At 37.3% G+C, this 18,583-nt stretch overlaps 1 protein-coding gene across 1 annotated transcript; it reads right to left on the bottom strand.

Moving 5' to 3' along the window:
- Positions 1-204: 204 nt before the first annotated feature.
- Positions 205-2,847, bottom strand: mc3r (melanocortin 3 receptor). Its single transcript, XM_083555429.1, has one exon. The coding sequence runs from the start codon at positions 2,564-2,566 to the stop codon at positions 1,469-1,471; it is 1,098 nt and encodes a 365-aa protein (XP_083411555.1). The 5' UTR covers positions 2,567-2,847; the 3' UTR covers positions 205-1,468.
- Between the last annotated feature and the right edge of the window lie 15,736 nt (positions 2,848-18,583).

Here is an 18,583-nt window from a genome sequence, read left to right as displayed (position 1 = left end):
AGATGGGTTGAAATGGGCTAAGCAGTGTTACCGTCAATATCTTGTTCACAGCTTTAATTACTTTTTTTTTGTTTACAGAGAATGACATTTTCTATGGCTTTTAGTGCAACATACTTTGTGGACCTGTAAAAAATAATGCTGATAAACCAATATGTTGAGAACTAGAGCATCTAAGAACAGGGCATCCATTATTAAAGTGTACCATTTTATTTTCATATATTATCCATAATTTTTATTTACACATTCATTATCTGAAATATGACACCACAAATAGTTCTACAACATAAGAATAAAACGTCAACACTAAAACACTAAAAGGTATTCACAATGTCATTGATAACAAACAATAAAGAAGTGTATACATTTGTGAAGAAATGTACTCGAAATTCACAGTGAAAAACTAGTGATCGAACAGTTTAGACAAATGCACACATACCTTTTACCTTTTAACTCATACATACCTGATTCCCACCCCAATACACACACACACACACACACACACACACACACACACACACACACACACACAAACTGCTCTCTTGAGGATAACACTGCTTCAACTAGGAACTGTTATTTTATTTACATTTTTATATAATTCTTTTATGATGTGATCAAAAATGTCAAGATCATCCAGAAAAAAATTGTTTGCAGTAGCATTTAGTACAAATTGTTTTTCAGTAGTGAGACTCACAGTGATCACAGTAAACAATGACAAGGTATTTTTCCTGAACTGATCAAATTTAGTGGCTGTTTTTGAAGCATCTAAAAATCTATGTCTTCTATGAACTGAAAAAGATTTGAATAATTATAGTTTTCAAACACTGCAAAATGTCTTTCAATTTTTTTTAAACCAAATATAGGCTTATTCTACCCATCTTTAGACATTACTTATTTTATATGTATAGTTTTCTTATTCTATTGGCAGTTTATTTTCTAGAAATAAATTATTAAAATGAGCAAACTTATTTAGACAGATGGCTAAAAAAAGGTTTAAGCCTGTAATACTTAGCCTGAAATAGGTTTAATAATCTTATACTCGGTTTATTTATTCTTATTAAAGGAAAATCATGCAAAATTTGACCAGGTTCAAAATATTTCTACTTGCTAAGAGTTTTGCAGTGCATATAATTTTCTGAATCCTGAGACACCTATATAAACTGTACATATCTACAAAGCTGCCACAACTGGGAACACGTGTACATAGCATCTACAATTTTTGCAAATAATTCACTTTGAAAATATAATAATGCTACTGTCCTCAACAAAAAAAAACATTTTAGTTACTCATAGTTTTTTAGTTGACCTAAATGTTTTATACACACACACACACACACACACACACACACACACACACACACACACACACACACACACACACACACACACACACCATACTGAATTTAATTGACTTCATGCTTGAAACTCCAAACTCAAACTCCCATTGTTTCTGCTATTCTCTATTTCTATCTCACTCTGTCTCACTGTCCTTCTCCTGTTCCTGTGGCCTCACCCTCGGTCTCTCCGTCACCATATCTCGTTCTCGCTCACAGGCCGGAGTTGGGCATCCTGTGCCAAAGCAGCAGAGGATCTCCCTAAAGGTCTTTCTCATCTCCAGGCTGCGGAAAGCATAGATGATGGGGTCGATGACTGAATTGCACATGATGAGAACCAGGTAGGTGGTGAAGTGCGACATGTAACAGAGGCAGAGTGGGTGGCGTGGGCATGCCACAAGGAGGATGAGGTGGAGGAAAAAAGGGGCCCAGCAGCACACAAACACCCCCAACAGGATGCTGATAGTCACCGCTCCTTTCAAGCAGCTGCGTTGCCGTGGCGCTGGATCACCGGCAGCTGCAGCTGGTAACGCGGCGATGCGCTGGACATGAAGTCGGGCAAGCAGAAACATGTGCACATAGAGTGTTGCCATCAGCACCAGCATCACGAAGAACATTGTAATTAAACAAATGATGACCATCTTGCTCTCTGAATATATGATGAAGACAATGCCACAGATGATGCAGGTGAGCCAAATGGTGCCGATGGCACTTAATGCACGTCTCGCAGTCACAATGCTGTGGTATCGTAGCGCATAAAATATGGTGACGTAGCGGTCAACTGCGATGGCCAGGAGGTTGCAAATGGATGCTACCAGAGAAATGCAAATCATGGAATCGAAAATATTATCCATCAAACGCACCAAGTAGTCGTTGATATTGAGCAGATTGTTCCTAAGAATGGCGATCACAATCGTCTCCAGGGAATTGGAGACACTCACAAGCATGTCTGCCGCCGCCAGACTGCACAGAAAGAAGTACATAGGCGAATGGAGGTTCTTGTTTTTCACCACAGCAGAAATAACCAGGATGTTCTCCAGTAGGCTGATGATCCCAAGTGCAAGGAAAACTTCTGCCTGGATCTGAACTTGCTGGCACAGCGCCCCTGATGGAGGAGGAGCGATGCTACCGTTGGACAGCCACTGCGATGTGTTCCCATTCTCGTTCTCTGGTTCTTCTGTGAGGTTGCTTTGGGAGATGTCCTGCAGAAGCATGTGATGGTAAGATCTGTTCATGAGTATCCACAAAAAAGGATTGGGATATGGAGAAAGAATTTTGGCTAAAAACTATTAATCAAGTGATGTGGAGTGAAATGGAGAAGAAGAGTTGGTGGGGAAGAAACAAGAAGGTTAAGAAATCAGTTTAACTCAGATGACAGTACAGAAAAATAAATCTATGACCAAAATGCCAAAAAACTAAATGAATGAGATCAGACAACGGTGCATAGGTTAGTTACACGTCCTCTCGTTCTGCTCAGTGATGCTCTGAGCAAACTGACTCACTGGCTGATTCTGCTACTCACACTGGCTCCACCTGATGCTCTTCCTCTCTCTCTCTCTCTCTCTCTCTCTCTCTCTCTCTCTCTCTCTCTCTCTCTCTCTCTCTCTCTCTCTCTCTCTCTCTCTCTCTCTCATTTCTCCATGTGCATGGATATGCCTGTGCATGTGTCTATTGCATCTTTGTATACACTTTTCCAAAAAGAAGCATTTTGTCTGTCCTTGGTTCTTTGTGTGTGTGTGTGTGTGTGTGTGTGTGTGTGTGTGTGTGTGTGTGTGTGTGTGTGTGTGTGTGTTGTTCTGAGAAAATTAAAATGTAAGAGATAAGAGATTTTTAACACACTTTTAATAGGTCTCGCAGGATGAGGTAAGGATAGTTTAAGCAGATGGAGATGATGAGTCAGATTTTATTGAATAGCCGCACACACACACACACACACACACACACACACACACACACACACACACACACACACACACACACACACACACACACACACACACACACACACACACACACAAATGAAAGGCTTGACCAACTCTGCTATTGGTAATTTTGTTGATGTTTAAATAATAAAGATTAGATGTTTATTATGACCATGCTGTCCTATTTTGATTCAGTTCAAAATCTTAAAATGAGATACATTTAATATTAAAATAAGATGAAGTTAAAACTAAAAGATTACATACTAAATTGAATAAATTGTTTTGGATTTTGGAAAATCAAAAATGCTTAAAAACTCAAATTAATAAACAAAATATTTTCTTTGTTGCTCAGGAGGGACGTCAGAGATGTGGCATTTCAAATGAGCTACATACAGTGCCCTGCGAAAGTATTCAGCCCCCTTGAACTTTGAGGTCCGTTTAAAGCGCAGAGAGCAAGAAGAACAAGGAACACACCAGGCAGGTCCGAGATACTGTTGTGGAGAAGTTTAAAGCTGGATCTGGATACAAAAAGATTTCCCAAGCTTTAAACATCCCAAGGAGCACTGTGCAAGCGATAATATTGAAATGGAAGGAGTATCAGACCACTGCAAATCTACCAAGACCTGGCCGTCCCTCTAAACTTTCAGCTCATCCAAGGAGAAGACTGATCAGAGATGCAGCCAAGAGGCCCATGATCACTCTGGATGAACTGCAGAGATCTACAGCTGAGGTGGGAGACTCTGTCCATAGGACAACAATCAGTCGTATACTGCACAAATCTGGCCTTTATGGAAGAGTGGCAAGAAGAAAGCCATTACTTAAAGATATCCATAAAAAGTGTCGTTTAAAGTTTGACACAAACCACCTGGGAGACACACCAAACATGTGGAAGAAGGTGCTCTGGTCAGATGAAACCAAAATCAAACTTTTTGGCAACAATGCAAAACGTTATGTTTGGCGTAAAAGCAACACAGCTCATCACCCTGAACACACCATCCCCACTGTCAAACATGGTGGTGGCAGCATCATGGTTTGGGCCTGCTTTTCTTCAGCAGGGACAGGGAAGATGGTTAAAATTGATTGGAAGATGGATGGAGCCAAATACAGGACCATTCTGGAAGAAAACCTGATGGAGTCTGCAAAAGACCTGAGACTGGGACGGAGATTTGTCTTCCAACAAGACAATGATCCAAAACATAAAACAAAATCTACAATGGAATGGTTCACAAATAAACATATCCAGGTGTTAGAATGGCCAAGTCAAAGTCCACACCTGAATCCAATCGAGAATCTGTGGAAAGAACTGAAAACTGCTGTTCACAAATGCTCTCCATCCAATCTCACTGAGCACAAGCTGTTTTGCAAGGAGGAATGGGCAAAAATTTCAGTCTCTCGATGTGCAAAACTGATAGAGACATACCCCAAGCGACTTACAGCTGTAATCGCAGCAAAAGGTGGCGCTACAAAGTATTAAATTAAGGGGGCTGAATAATTTTGCACGCCCAATTTTTAAGTTTTTTATTCGTTAAAAAAGTTTGAAATATCCAATAAATTTCGTTCCACTTAGATTGTGTCCCACTTGTTGTTGATTCTTCACAAAAAATTACAGTTTTATATCTTTATGTTTGAAGCCTGAAATGTGGCAAAAGGTCGCAAAGTTCAAGGGGGCCGAATACTTTCGCAAGGCACTGTAAAAGAAATCTATTGACAATTTTCTGCCAGAAATACAAAAACATAACACTTTTCTTTTTTCTTTAACTACAAAAATGCAGCCTATAATAAGAGGTTTTTCTACTTCACTTCAATTTATTTGTTATTTCTTGTCAGTTTGTTTTGTGGCCTAATGTTCTATTAAAATTAAAGCTTCTGCTAAATTTATTATAGTGCATTTTTTCATCAAAGCTATTTTGCAAATAAACAATTCCAGAATTCCCAGTAAGTTAAAGTGCAGTTTAAAAGACAAGCAATGAGTCTAATATTTAAGAAAGGAAAAAAAAATCAGACAAAAGAAAACATAAAAAAGGGATAGAATAAAAATATAATACTGTCCCTAAAACACTAATATCACAGACTTAAATGCAAGTTTGAACAAACTGAAAAGCTTTCAGGCCTGACAAACATTTTTAGAAGTGCATTTTTTTACATAGTCTACAAAAATAAATATTCATTAATTAATATATGCTTTGAGTATTTCAGGAGGCCTGGGGCACAGCCAGCATTTAAAATAATTCTAAAAGTATTCACTGGGGTTGAATTCAGGACATTTGAGGTCTTCCACATCAGCATCAGCATCAGCATACCATGTCTTTTGACCATGACTTTGCTGAGTGCACAAACAGACTCATTCTCATGCTGAAAAAGGTTTAATCTTTGACGTTCCAGTGAAGGGAAACTGTAATGCTACAGTATACAAAGAAACCTTATTGTCATGTAAGTAAGCAGAGGCGGGTGCTAGTGGGGATAGATTTTTTAACTAACATACAAATGTATTGACAAACAAAAATGAATCTAAACACAAGGAAACATCAGAATACAATACAGTCCATGAATACATACCTGAATATGAGTCCATAAATACAAGTGCACATAAAAAACATAGTACATTGAGATGCATGAGTGATTAGTGGGGAACATAGTCCCTGTCCATAATCCTGGCACTTATGCAATTATGTGCTCCATGGTTTTGAGAAGACCCACATATGAGTGTGATGGTCTGGTGTTTACATACCTTTGGCTATATAATGTGCTATTACGCATCTGAAAATGGTTAATAGCTTTATCTGAAATCTGAGAGTAAGAGAAAGAGAGAGAGAGAGAGAGTGCAGGTGTGTGGGAAATCAATATAATGTTTGCATGCATACAACCTAGTTATTGATCAGATGTCACACTGCTTATTTTCCCAGTGTCAATGCAGAAATCGCTAAACCAACACATGCATTCCAGTGCATAATTCTTCATCAACCGTCTTGATTCCTGGGAAACATCTTTTAAGAATCCAATTCAAAGAAGAAACGGCTCAACTGTAAATGTCCTGAAAAACCTGAAAGATTTTGAACCTGCCATTTTTGGTAATAATTTGGACAAATGCTCACCCATCTCAGCTAAAACCACTCACGAAGAATAGAGTTACATAATGTAATTTTTTGTACATTTATAAATACAGGAATGTGTATTGTCAGTAGAGCTTTGGCATTTAAAATGAACTCATTCTGACCTGAACTTAGTTAAGAGTACGGAGAGGACAGGGGGCAAATGCTACTACAATATGTCAAGGCAATTTGTATCAAAGACTATATATATATATATATATATATATATATATATATATATATATATATATATATATATATATATATATATATATATATACAGTATATATATATATATACAGTATATATATACAGTATATATATATATATATATATATATATATATATATATATATATATATATATATATATATATATATATATATATATAGTATCAAAGATACAGTATATATAGTTTAATTTCTATAGCATTGTCCCTTAAGAAGATACTAAAATGGACAATAATATAACAATTTAACTTTAATATATTTTAGAGTAGTCAAGGTGCAGCTTGAAAAAGCAGTATAGATTTACTTTCCTCTAAAAATAACTCAGCATACGGCCATTATTGTTAAAATAGCTGGCAACAAAAGTGAGTACACCCTAAGTGATAACAGTTGTATGTCGCTTAACCATGCAAAGCCACATGTCCTATTCATCATGTTCATGTTTATGTCTGCTTGACAGGACCATAGGAATTTGTGTTCAGTTTTCACCTTAACAAATTATACTGCTTGGTTCTCATAATATACAGTTATTATCAGGGACAAATTGTGTTTCGACTGCAATCAAATTTTCAATTTGAATATTTGCAGATTGCAATCAGAGCTCAGTTTGAAAATTATTACCTCTCTTACTATGGTTGTTGGCTGCTTATTTTGTAATCACAGCAAAAGGTTGAATGTCACTTTAATGATGGGAAAACATTTGTAATATATTGTAGTATACTAACTTAAATTTGCAAATCTTTTATGTTGTTTTTCCTTGAATCAGGGTTGTAAACATAGAGGTGTATTTGATTTTTTAAACATATAACCTGTCCTCAGTGGCTCGCCATCCTTTTACATCAAATATTAATTTTAGTAATTTGAGTGCTAGTGTTGTTCTTCATGGTGACTGTTTGGAGGTAGTGTTTTATTATTTTCTATGTAACTTTCTAAAAATGCATAAAAAACATCAGAAACAGGATGAGTTTATCTTTATGCTAGGTGTAAATTTAGGAAAATCTGGGTGCAGATCTTCACAACTGAGCTCATGATTAAGTTTACAAATGTAAAACTATGGCTTATGGCTATGAAGGGAGGGCATCATATTCTGCTTCAGAATGTCAGATTACATGTTGGCATCCATGTTTCTCTCAAGGAACCACAGCTCAATGAACTGTACCAAAACTCAGTTTCCGGGTGTTACTGAACTTCTTATAGACTCAGCTATCTTTGTGAAGAGCAACAATTCAAATTCTCAAATCCTCAGAAAGTTCTTTGTCATGAGGTGCCATGTTGAACATCCAGTGGTCAGTATGAAAGAATTGTACTCAAAGCACCAAATTTTAACTTCTCCAACCAAAAAGCAAGAGTAAGAGTGCTTCAGTAATAGAATTTTCCCTGCACAACCCCCCACCCCCACCCCCCCCCCCAAAAAAAAAGAAAAAATATTTAAAAAATCATAAATTGGCTAATGCTTAAAACTATCGGTTGATACACTAAATGGAAAAAAGTATTCGGACACGTGACCATCCATATATGGTTTATCCCCAAATTATTACCACAAAGTTGGAGCTCTTCCTAGAAGACTGGAGGTTATGATAACAGCAAATGGGGACTAAATGTGGAATGAAATGTTTCAAAACATATATGAATTTTATGCTGAGGTGTCCACAAACCATTGTCTATATAGTGTAGTTATTTCATAATTAGCACTCACTGACTGCCTCTAATTCTAGTTGATGCAATGTGTGCTTGAAGTAAAAAAATAGGTGAGAAAAGACCTTTAGAAACCTTCTTTATACAAATGTACCATTAGGAATTGAATGTGACAAAAAATACAGAACTTGACATTTTAAGATTGTGACAGGAAAGTCGAAATGTATCTGGTATCACCAAGACCATTAACTGTGGATAAAATGGATGTTTTTCACCACTGGAGCCTTTCAGCTTCGAGCACGCCTGCATATTCACACACACACACACACACACACACACACACACACACACACACACACACACACACACACACACACACACACACACACACTCACACACACACACACACAAACACAGACACAAACACACACACACACACACACACACATATGCTCACAACTCATTCCGCATTTCTCAAGCACTGATGTTTTGCTATTAGCTGGTCATTCTGGCTGGTTGTCAAGGAGAAACCGAGCTACATAAGGATCCTATAACACATACATACTAACAGATGCCAGTTTAAAAAAGTATAATCAGATCACAGCTGCTCTAATTGTTATTAAACTGACAGTTTTCCAAGTGCTGAATTAATCAGAGCAAAGGTTAAAGTGTAGCTCTTTTGTAGCTACTTGTAATTCAGTTCCTGACAGCATTTTATGACTTCTAATTACCTTCATAAATACCAAATCATTACTTAGCTACGTTACTGACTAAAGCAAGCAACCAGGGGTAAGCAGTTAACAGCATAACAGCATGTTAAAGCATAACAATTTCAAAGGGATGACGAGCACAAGGCCACAGACAGCTTAATGTCTCAAAAGACATTAAAAAGAACAAAAACAGTATATAAAATATAAGTTTTACCCATAGATGCCTATTTACATACACACAAAGAAACACAATGCTGTGCTTATGAAACATTTTTTTTAACTCAACAGGCTCTAAAACCAGACACCAATATAGTTCTATATAGATCTACTAAATTTCAGAGCTTATTACACATATTTTGGAAGAGGTTAATGTTCCTAACTGTATTAATGATTATGGATGGATAGATTTCACTCAAAATCTTTTTGTATTGTGATAACACAACTAACGTCTTCAGGTTATGAACGTGATCATAGTTACATTCTTAATCTGGAGACGTTCCATGAGGAAATTCAAGCTGCGTCAACAAAGTTTTGAGAATGAGTGTCCAATAATGCCATGCTGATCAGTCCCTGCATAGTGTGGAAGAGCACATCTAGGTCAAAGGAAAGAGGGGGCAGGAGTGGCACTAAGGTCAATGCTGTAAAACCTGATAAAGGTCAGCAGGGTGGACCGCAGCATTGCAGATGTCTTCGAGGGAAACTTCAGAGGACAAAACCTTAGAGGCTGCCACACTCCGAGTAGAGTAAGATCTGACCCCGAAAGGTGCAGGAAGACCAGAGGACTCATAAGAAATTTGAAAAAAGTGGAAAAGCAACAATATAAAGGCATGCAGGCTTTCAGGCTATGTGTAGCTTGTCTGGGAGCAGAGCTGCCCGCATTGCGACCGCATGTCCATCTTCGAGGAGGGTGCTCCCACTCCTCATGGTTCTGGTGACTGAGGTCATGGGGCTCACAGTTGAATCTGGCAGAGGGTTTGGAGACGGACCTGTCCGTTTCTTCTGCCTCACCTACCATATTCAGCCCTTTCTACCAGGGTTCTAAAGCATGCGTTTTTTTTCCCCCCTGTGAGTAGTGTGCTGTGCTCCACCTCTCTTCTTTCAAAGATCAGGCCAACCTGTTGTGAGAGCAGCCCCAAAAACCGCCCCAGCCTAACACATGTGCTAGGCATCATGAAATTCAGAGATGGAGTGTCACCACTCACCCTACCCAGAAACTAGGGACACTTCAGTTCAGGTCTCATCTGCCCCAGTACAACTAGGTGTGTCCCACTCTGGTGGGGCCCGAGCAGGCTCTAGTTATGAAACAAGAATTAGAAACTCTCTTTAACAAGCAAGCAACCGAGGTGGTCTCTGTTCGACAGAGAGTCTGGGTTCTACAGCTGGTACTTCATTGTTCCCAAGGAGGATGGGGGCTGCGTCCCATTTTAGATTTATGAAGCATTTCTTCTCAGACCTAAGGGACCACCAAGTGCTGGTCCGTACAGACAACACATTGGTGGTCTCCTACATCAACCATGCCTCCTTTACAAGCTGGCATGACAGATCCTCATGTGGGCCCAAGAGAAGCTGTCCTGGAGGCCTTGTCCAAGCCTCGATTCAAGCCCCTGCTTGATGTGCTCTTGAGTTTTTTAACAAATTTTTAACAGTCAAAAGTTTTTCTACTGACTATTTCCTCACTAAAGAGAGTAGGGACCTTCACACCCTTTTCCATGAGCCCCTACTGTCTGGAGTTCACCCTAGGCATGGCCAGTGTCTTCCTCTACCCCAGACCAGTGTATGTCCCCAAGGTGCCCTTGGCGGTCCTACGTCCAGTCGTGCTTCAGACATTCTGTCCTCCTCCTTTTCAGCCCTCAAGAAGCTTAACCAGGTGTGCCTGGTGCGAGCACTGGACACATACATCTACAGAACTGGTGTGTAGAGAAAGTTGGACCATCTATTTGCCTCCTACTGTCAGTATAAAAAGGGTTTTCCCTAAGCAGACCCTTAGTTGGTGGATTGTGGATGCTAACCACTCCTCTTATGAGTCCATTGGTCTCCCCTCCCTTACAGGGTCAGAGCTCACTCAACTGTGGTGGCCACTAAGGCCTTGGTTTCTTGGGTATCTCTTCAAGATCTTTATCAGGTCCTGCAGCCTTGACCTTAGTGCCACTCCTGGCCCCTCAGTCCTTTGACCTAGCTGTGCCCATCCACACTAGGCAGGGATTGGTCAGTATGGGGGTATCGGACACTAATTCCTGAGGGAACAAGATGCTGCGTCTCTAGGCCACATGCCCTGCATCCCTGCGAGCGCTTCTGTCACTTTCAAAGCTAGTGCCGTCTCCACAGCATGTGCTTTTCTGTTGGACCGATTACACATGTGATTCAGAGCATGGAAAGCGTTCCCAAAGCATTGTTGACACAGTGTCTCGTTCACTCACATATGTAGTGGTCCACATTATCTGTCTAATGTTTTGGAAGTATAAATTTTCCTATTTTTTTTAACCCATTCAAATCTAATTAAGATCTATTAACTAACATATTCAAATGATGTGAATCTAATTCCTTGTATGACTTTTGAGAATCCAAAGATTACATACTCATTGGAATCAGAAAGTATTCAAAATGGATTTTTTTTTGCACAATGAAGTATTTGAAATACAAAAATAGTTTAAATGGACTTTTTGATCCTTAATCTACACACTATAATCCTAAATGACAAAATTAAAATAATTTGTACATTTGTGAGCATTTAAAAAATTGTGGATTAAAACCTTTCTGAGCTCAGGTGCATTGTGTTTGTTATGGTTATCCTGACATGACTCTAGTATTAGGCAAACATATAATCAAATGGGAAACACACCGCAGAGTATTTCTAATGGGAACCACTACGGACTCTACGGAAAGAAAATGGCTAATACCAAATCATTTCATTAACTAGCAGAATCCCAGGATGTTTCTTTTTTTTTTTTATCACTAATTATTGATTAATATGAAGAAACCTTTACACATGGACTATACAAAATTACATTTGTATGTCCTATGTGTAGGTGATGCTTTAGGAATTATATTAAAACCAATTGGCAATAACAGTAATTAGCAATTTCCTTTTATAAATGTGAAAATACTGAATCATTTGTTTTTTATTTGCTTTTTCCTTTATAAAATCAGTTTAAAGTTAAAAACAAGGCCATCCTTGGTGAGCCACAGTCAGTTGACATTTTTTTGCACTCCTACATACACATATTATTTAATTCTAAAATGACTGATTATTAGGATGACTTCAAAAGACTGAATAGAACAGCATTCTTAATGGCCATGAGCCATAAAAGGACATGCTTGAGAAAATCTATCTTTGTAACATTCATTTATTTTATAACAGTTCTCTAAAATATACGGTAAGCATTTAAGACAAATGGAAAGTGTTATGTGATATCTGGCAGCATGGCAGCTCTGTGTTCTATTCAACTATCACTAGAAGCCAGAGAATGTACACACATCCTTCAAGTAGAAGTACAAATACTCATGTTTTAAAATACTCTGGTAAAAGATTAAGTACTGACTACACTTTTCCACTTAAGTTAAAATAAAAAAAATATTATAAAAAGGAAAGAATAATGATCAGGTGATCAGGAATGTCTCTGTTTTCAGTCATGTTTACATCGCTGACTCCCACTGTCTCATCCATGTTAGACAGACTTCTTGTTGCCTTCTGTCTTGCTCGTTGTTAGCTTTGTAAACTGTCCTTTGTCTGTGGTGTGTGAGAGCCAGAAAATGATATAGCAGTAATAGATTAAAAAAGCCACGCAATGACAAGAAATAGGTTTATGGGCTGAAAAATGGCACGCAAAGAAAAAAAAAAAACTATTGATCATGTCACCAAATAGATTAAATCTGAAGTAATGAGCCTTTTTTGAAAATGTAAGAAGTAGAAAGTACATATATTTGTTTTGCATGAAATTGTAATGAGTAAAAATAATAAGTTGCCAGAAAATTAAATACAAAGTACATTAACAAAGTATTTGTTCTTCAGTACCCATCTCTGCTATAAGCTCAAGCCTGCAGATTTAGCTTAAATATTGGGTGTGGATTAGAGCTAAAAATTTGACATTTTCTATAGCAAATATAATAGTTTAGGTGATGTTAAAAGTTTGTAACACCTTTGGCCACTCATTTTCAATAAGCAAGTACATTTTTGAGTGGTTTCATAGTGTGGCATTCTGATAGAAAAAAGTGCACATTTGGCTGTTTTTAAGTATTTAGTGTCCGATCACAGACTATATTAAAAAGAGAAAGAAAGAAAGAAAGAAAGAAAGAAAGAAAGAAAGAAAGAAAGAAAGAAAGAAAGAAAGAAAGAAAGACCAAATTATATTCAGTATATTAATTGAATGTATCAAGTATACCCCATGCAGTTTGCGTATGCCATCTCCACAACCCTCCATCTGGCCCTCACCCATCTGGATAACAAAGACTCTTATGTAAGGATGCTGTTCATAGACTTCAGTTCAGTATTTAACACAATCATTCCTCAGCACCTGATTGAGAAGTTGAGCCTACTGGGCCTGAACACCTCCCTCTGCAACTGGATCCTGGACTTCCTGACTGAGAGACCTCAGTCGGTCAGGATCGGGAACAGCATCTCCAGCACCACCACACTGAGCACTGGAGCCCCTCAGGGCTGTGTGCTCAGTCCACTGCTGTTCACTCTGCTGACTCACGACTGTGCACCAACACACAGCTCGAATCATATCATTAAGTTTGCTGATGACACGACCGTGGTGGGTCTAATCAGCAAGAACAACGAGTCAGCATACAGAGAGGAGGTGCAACGGTTAACAGCCTGGTGTGGAGCCAACAACCTGTCTCTGAACCTGGACAAAACCAAAGAGATGGTTGTTGAGTTCAGGAGAGCACAGAGAGACCATTCTCCACTGATCATCGAAGGATCTTCAGTGGAGATCGTCAAGAGCACCAAATTCCTTGGTGTTCATCTGGCGGATAACCTCACCTGGTCACTTAACAAATGTTCTACAGAGGGGCCATCGAGAGCATCTTGAGCAGCTGCATCACTGCCTGGTTTGGGAACTGCACCGTCTCGGATCGCAAGACCCTACAGAGGATAGTGAGGACAGCTGAGAAGATCATCGGAGTCTTTCTCCCCTCTATCATGGACATTTACACCACACACTGCATCCGCAAAGCACACAGCATTGTGGATGACCACACACACCCGTCACACACACACTTCACCCTCCTACCATCAGGAAAACGGTTCCGAAGCATTCGGGCCGTCACAACAAGACTGTGCAACAGTTTTTTCCCGCAAGCCATCAGGCTCCTCAACAAACATCTGAACTGAACTCTCTCTCACACACACACACATACTCACACACACACACTTACACACAACTGTGTGACTGATCTGTACAACCGGACTCAACACACATACACTTCGCACACCCAGGTCTCAACACCGTTTACACCTTTCATTGTCGCAATAATGTTTACATGCCGTTTGTTGTTTGTTGCTGATCTTCCGGGACTTGCTCTCTTTGCACAATATTCTGTACAAATCCTTTGGTCACTGATCACTTTATTTTTGATTGCTGCTATTGTAGAATTGCACAATTGTTTACATTTCTCTGTTTACATTTTTCTGCTACTGTGCACCTTATTCTGTTACGACAGGTTTTACTGGCGGAGCTATTGTTGTTTTTATTCTTATATTTTGTGTATTTTGTATTGTCCTGCACTGTCCTGTGTTGTCTCACACTGTCTTGTGATGTCTTTGCACTGTTTGCACCAGTTGCACACATGCACTTTATGTGGCAAGGATCTTAGTTCCTGGCCCTGTGTTCTTCTGTACTGTGACTGTTGTTTACTGTTGTTTTATGTTGTTTTATGTAGCACCTGGGTTCAGGAGGAACGTTGTCTCATTTCACTGTGTACTGCATCAGCTATACATGGTTGAATGACAATAAAAGCTTCTTGACTTGACTTGACTTGAAGTAAGTTTAGTCAAAATGCTCGTCAAAGTCAAAGTTCAAGAATTTGAACTGCCAAAAGTAAATCTAGATTATGCAACTAACAGGAAACTAAAATTCATAGAGAAAATTAAATAGACTTCTATCAAAAGATGGTGCTGTTTGAGCATGTTAAAATGTCAAGATGTCCAGATGTCCAAATTGCATTTCTATTGATGCCAATCCACAAGCATTAATTCCAATTTATGTGTAGTGTATACTCTTGAGGAAAAATTGGACCAAGCTCAAAATATCAAGCTTTAAGATAGAAGGCTTTATTTGCTACATATACATCATAGTGAAATTATTTTATTTGCATATCCCAACTTGTTAGGAAGTTAGGGTCACAGCAAAGGGTAGGCCATGACTGCATCCCTGGAGCAGTTAGGGTTCTATGTATTGCTCAAGAACACAACAGTGTCAGTTTGACAATGCTGGGGCTTGAACCTCCAACATTGTGAACAACACCTTACATTTTGTAAAAATATTGGCCATTTGCTTTAGCTATTTTATGGTCTTAACAATAAGTCAATGATCAGGAAAAATTGCAAGAATTTAACAAATGCATGCCTGAGAACTCCTGTGCTACCACTTGCTTGTTTACTTTTGCTGTAGTGAACTATTTGGAGAAAAAGCAAGAAACATGGAATTTTACTTCTTGTATGCAAGAGTAAAATCATAGTAAAAAAGAATCTTCAGAAAAATATTGTTTTTATTATCTGTCACAGCCTATCAAGGACCTGATGTCAATCTTATAAATGGGACCAGGATTGATAAAGCAGGAAGAGATTTAGAGTAGTGGTTTCATTCTTTCTCATTTCTTTAAAGACTATTAAACTTCTAATATTTTCTTTATTAAAAACTGGGTCCATTTATTTTTCCCAGGAGTAGAGATGCAAAGTGTGTTTAACCACATATTTGACATTTACATGAACAGAGGTCTGTGCTTGTTTCATTAGATTTATTTCTTTCCACATTGCACAAGCAAGATGACAGTTTGTGTAGCTATTCAACATTTTCACTGTGAGTGTGGTATTTAAAGAAAATGCCATGGTCTTGAAAGAGTGCTAAGATCAGAAAGGCCTGAGTTGTAAAAAAATAAATAAAAAGCATCTTAATCCATAATTCATCTGTCAAACCATATAATCATGGGTTATATATAATTTACAGGCTCAATCCAAATGGAATTATAAGTAGGCTTATATCTCTATTGTCTATGTTGTATGTGAACAGACTATCTATTTTGTAAGCAACATGTAACATTGTTTATATACTTAACACATGTTTATGCTATTTACAGTATATTAGCTTATTTCTACCCCATCCATAATGTAAAAATTAACATGATTATAAAGCAAGATATAATTTTCAATAATTTATCATGTAATTCTATATATATATATTTTTTTTACATATTTAGGTTTTCCTTAATGGATTTCCCATATAAACATCATCTTTTTAAATGCATTATAGTATAGTGTGATTAACAAATGTGCTTTAGGTCACAATTGTACTTCCTCTCTTGACTCAAAAAGTCTGCCTTTGGACTGTTAAATGGACAAGTAAATGATCTGCCATGAAACACAGTGACTGCTGAAATAATATCTGTTAGCTCGGATTAAATTAAATTAGTTTTACATATATTACATTGTCAATTCTGAAATGTCACCATTTCAACAACAAGAAAAATGCTGGTCCTCTTTGCTTTGAATGAATACGTAAATGTGTTACATGATAAAAAGGTACTCCCACTGTGTGCCTGTTTCAATAGAAAACTCTCTCTTTAAAAAGGTTTAATGCGCAAGAAAATTAAAAATGAAATTGCAAAAGTTATCAAATATACTTCTCTGTGACAAGTTCTTTTTACATGCGATACTAAAGAATATTTAAAAGATAGCAGTTTTGTACTTTTACTTAAGTAGAAATGTAAACATTTACTACTACTTGAGTAATATTTAAGCAAGGGATTTGTACCTTTACTCAATTACAAGAATAGTGAACTTCATCCACCAAAGAACATTTACTGCACAATAAAAACCTACAATATACCATAAATATATTATATTATATTTTAACTTTTTAAATGTTATATGCTCACATCTTACATATATATTTTTACAGTTAGCTCCTCAGTTTCTCTTTGATTCACAGCTGTACCATGAAATTAAAGCTTGATGTTGATGAATACAGTAGATCCAATAGTGATGTGTGTTCAAGCTATACTTTATATGGGAATAACGTTAGGTAGAAAGCTAATCAAGTGTGTCTCTTTCTTTAATGGACTACATTGATGTAATTGCCTTTTAAAAGATTAACTCATCATTTTACTTTTTTTCTTTTTTTTCATCTTTAAATGGTGTATTGGTCTCTGCTACCAGTTTCACTGCTTTTTTCTGTTGTTGAAAATACCAGGATTTATGCAAAGAAAACTTTCAGAACTTGTTTAAACGATAATGACAGAGCCTGGGGCTTCACAACGGAAATTGTTTATTTAGAACAGGACTATAGTCAGTCTGCACCTGAAAAAGCATTGCTCAGACTTGTTATTACATGAATACAGCTGTGTTATGTTTTTTTTTTTTTTTTTTTTTTGGCCTTCTATTTAAGAAATTTATTATGAATCATTGCTAATCAGCTTTTGGTGCAACAGCTAAATATTCATTATAAAGAAGAAAAACAAGAACAAAAAGTGCATCCACCTAAATTACCACAAGCACCTTTACTGTGCATTCTTTTATTAAACTCTAATCTTTTACTGGGGTGTTTGTGAAAATAATGTTCATAAATGAAATATTTTCGATGTCTGTATATGTGCATGCATACATTGCTGCCTGACACCACTATCTGCATCCATTGCTTCAGATAGCACTATTTTTAATGTTTTATAGGACTTTAAACTGGAAAACAAACCCAGAAGCACTGCCCACATAGTTGGCCTTGCAAATGGTGTGTCTGACATTTTGCCATACTGGCCAAGAGGTCGGTGCAAGACTTTAACCCTGGCCAAGGATGTACTAAAGCTGAATGAATAAATAAATGACACACACACACACACACACACACACACACACACACACACACACACACACACACACACACACACACACACACACACACACACACACACTTTACAGGTTTTTTTATGATATGCTCACATTTCTAGCCTCAATCAAATCTTTTTTGAAAAAATAAAAAAAGTGCACCTCATATTCATATGTATTTGTATCTAGAACACATTATCAATCATGTTAATTTATATCCCTAATACACACCATACACATTTATTTGAAACTCTGCTAGCTAAACCCACAAAAAGACTTTAATCAGATAATCTGCCAGCATTAGAACACACAATAATTAATGTGGTCACATGTGCTCAATTAAATCCAAATAATAGAATGTCCATGGATATTTCATACAATCTATCAGCTGTTCAAATGTTTCATAGACTAACAGTCCTTTAGAAAGACCTATTAATAAAAAATCCATTAAAATCTAAAATAACCATGGTTTATTATAAAAATGCAACATCTGGAAAGATTCATTTTGAGAAAAAAAGACAGACGAACAGATTTTTTTTTTTACTGTAAACTTCATATGTTTACAGTATAGTATTTAGTTTAGGGGAAAAAGTAGTAAAAAGAATAGCAAAGGAATACAATATGGACAA

Source organism: Silurus aristotelis (assembly GCF_946808225.1).
Source record: "Silurus aristotelis genome assembly, chromosome: 11".
NCBI classification, from domain to species: Eukaryota; Metazoa; Chordata; class Actinopteri; order Siluriformes; family Siluridae; genus Silurus; species Silurus aristotelis.
Note: the sequence above shows the minus strand (reverse complement) of the source record. Positions and strands in the feature narration are given on the sequence as shown.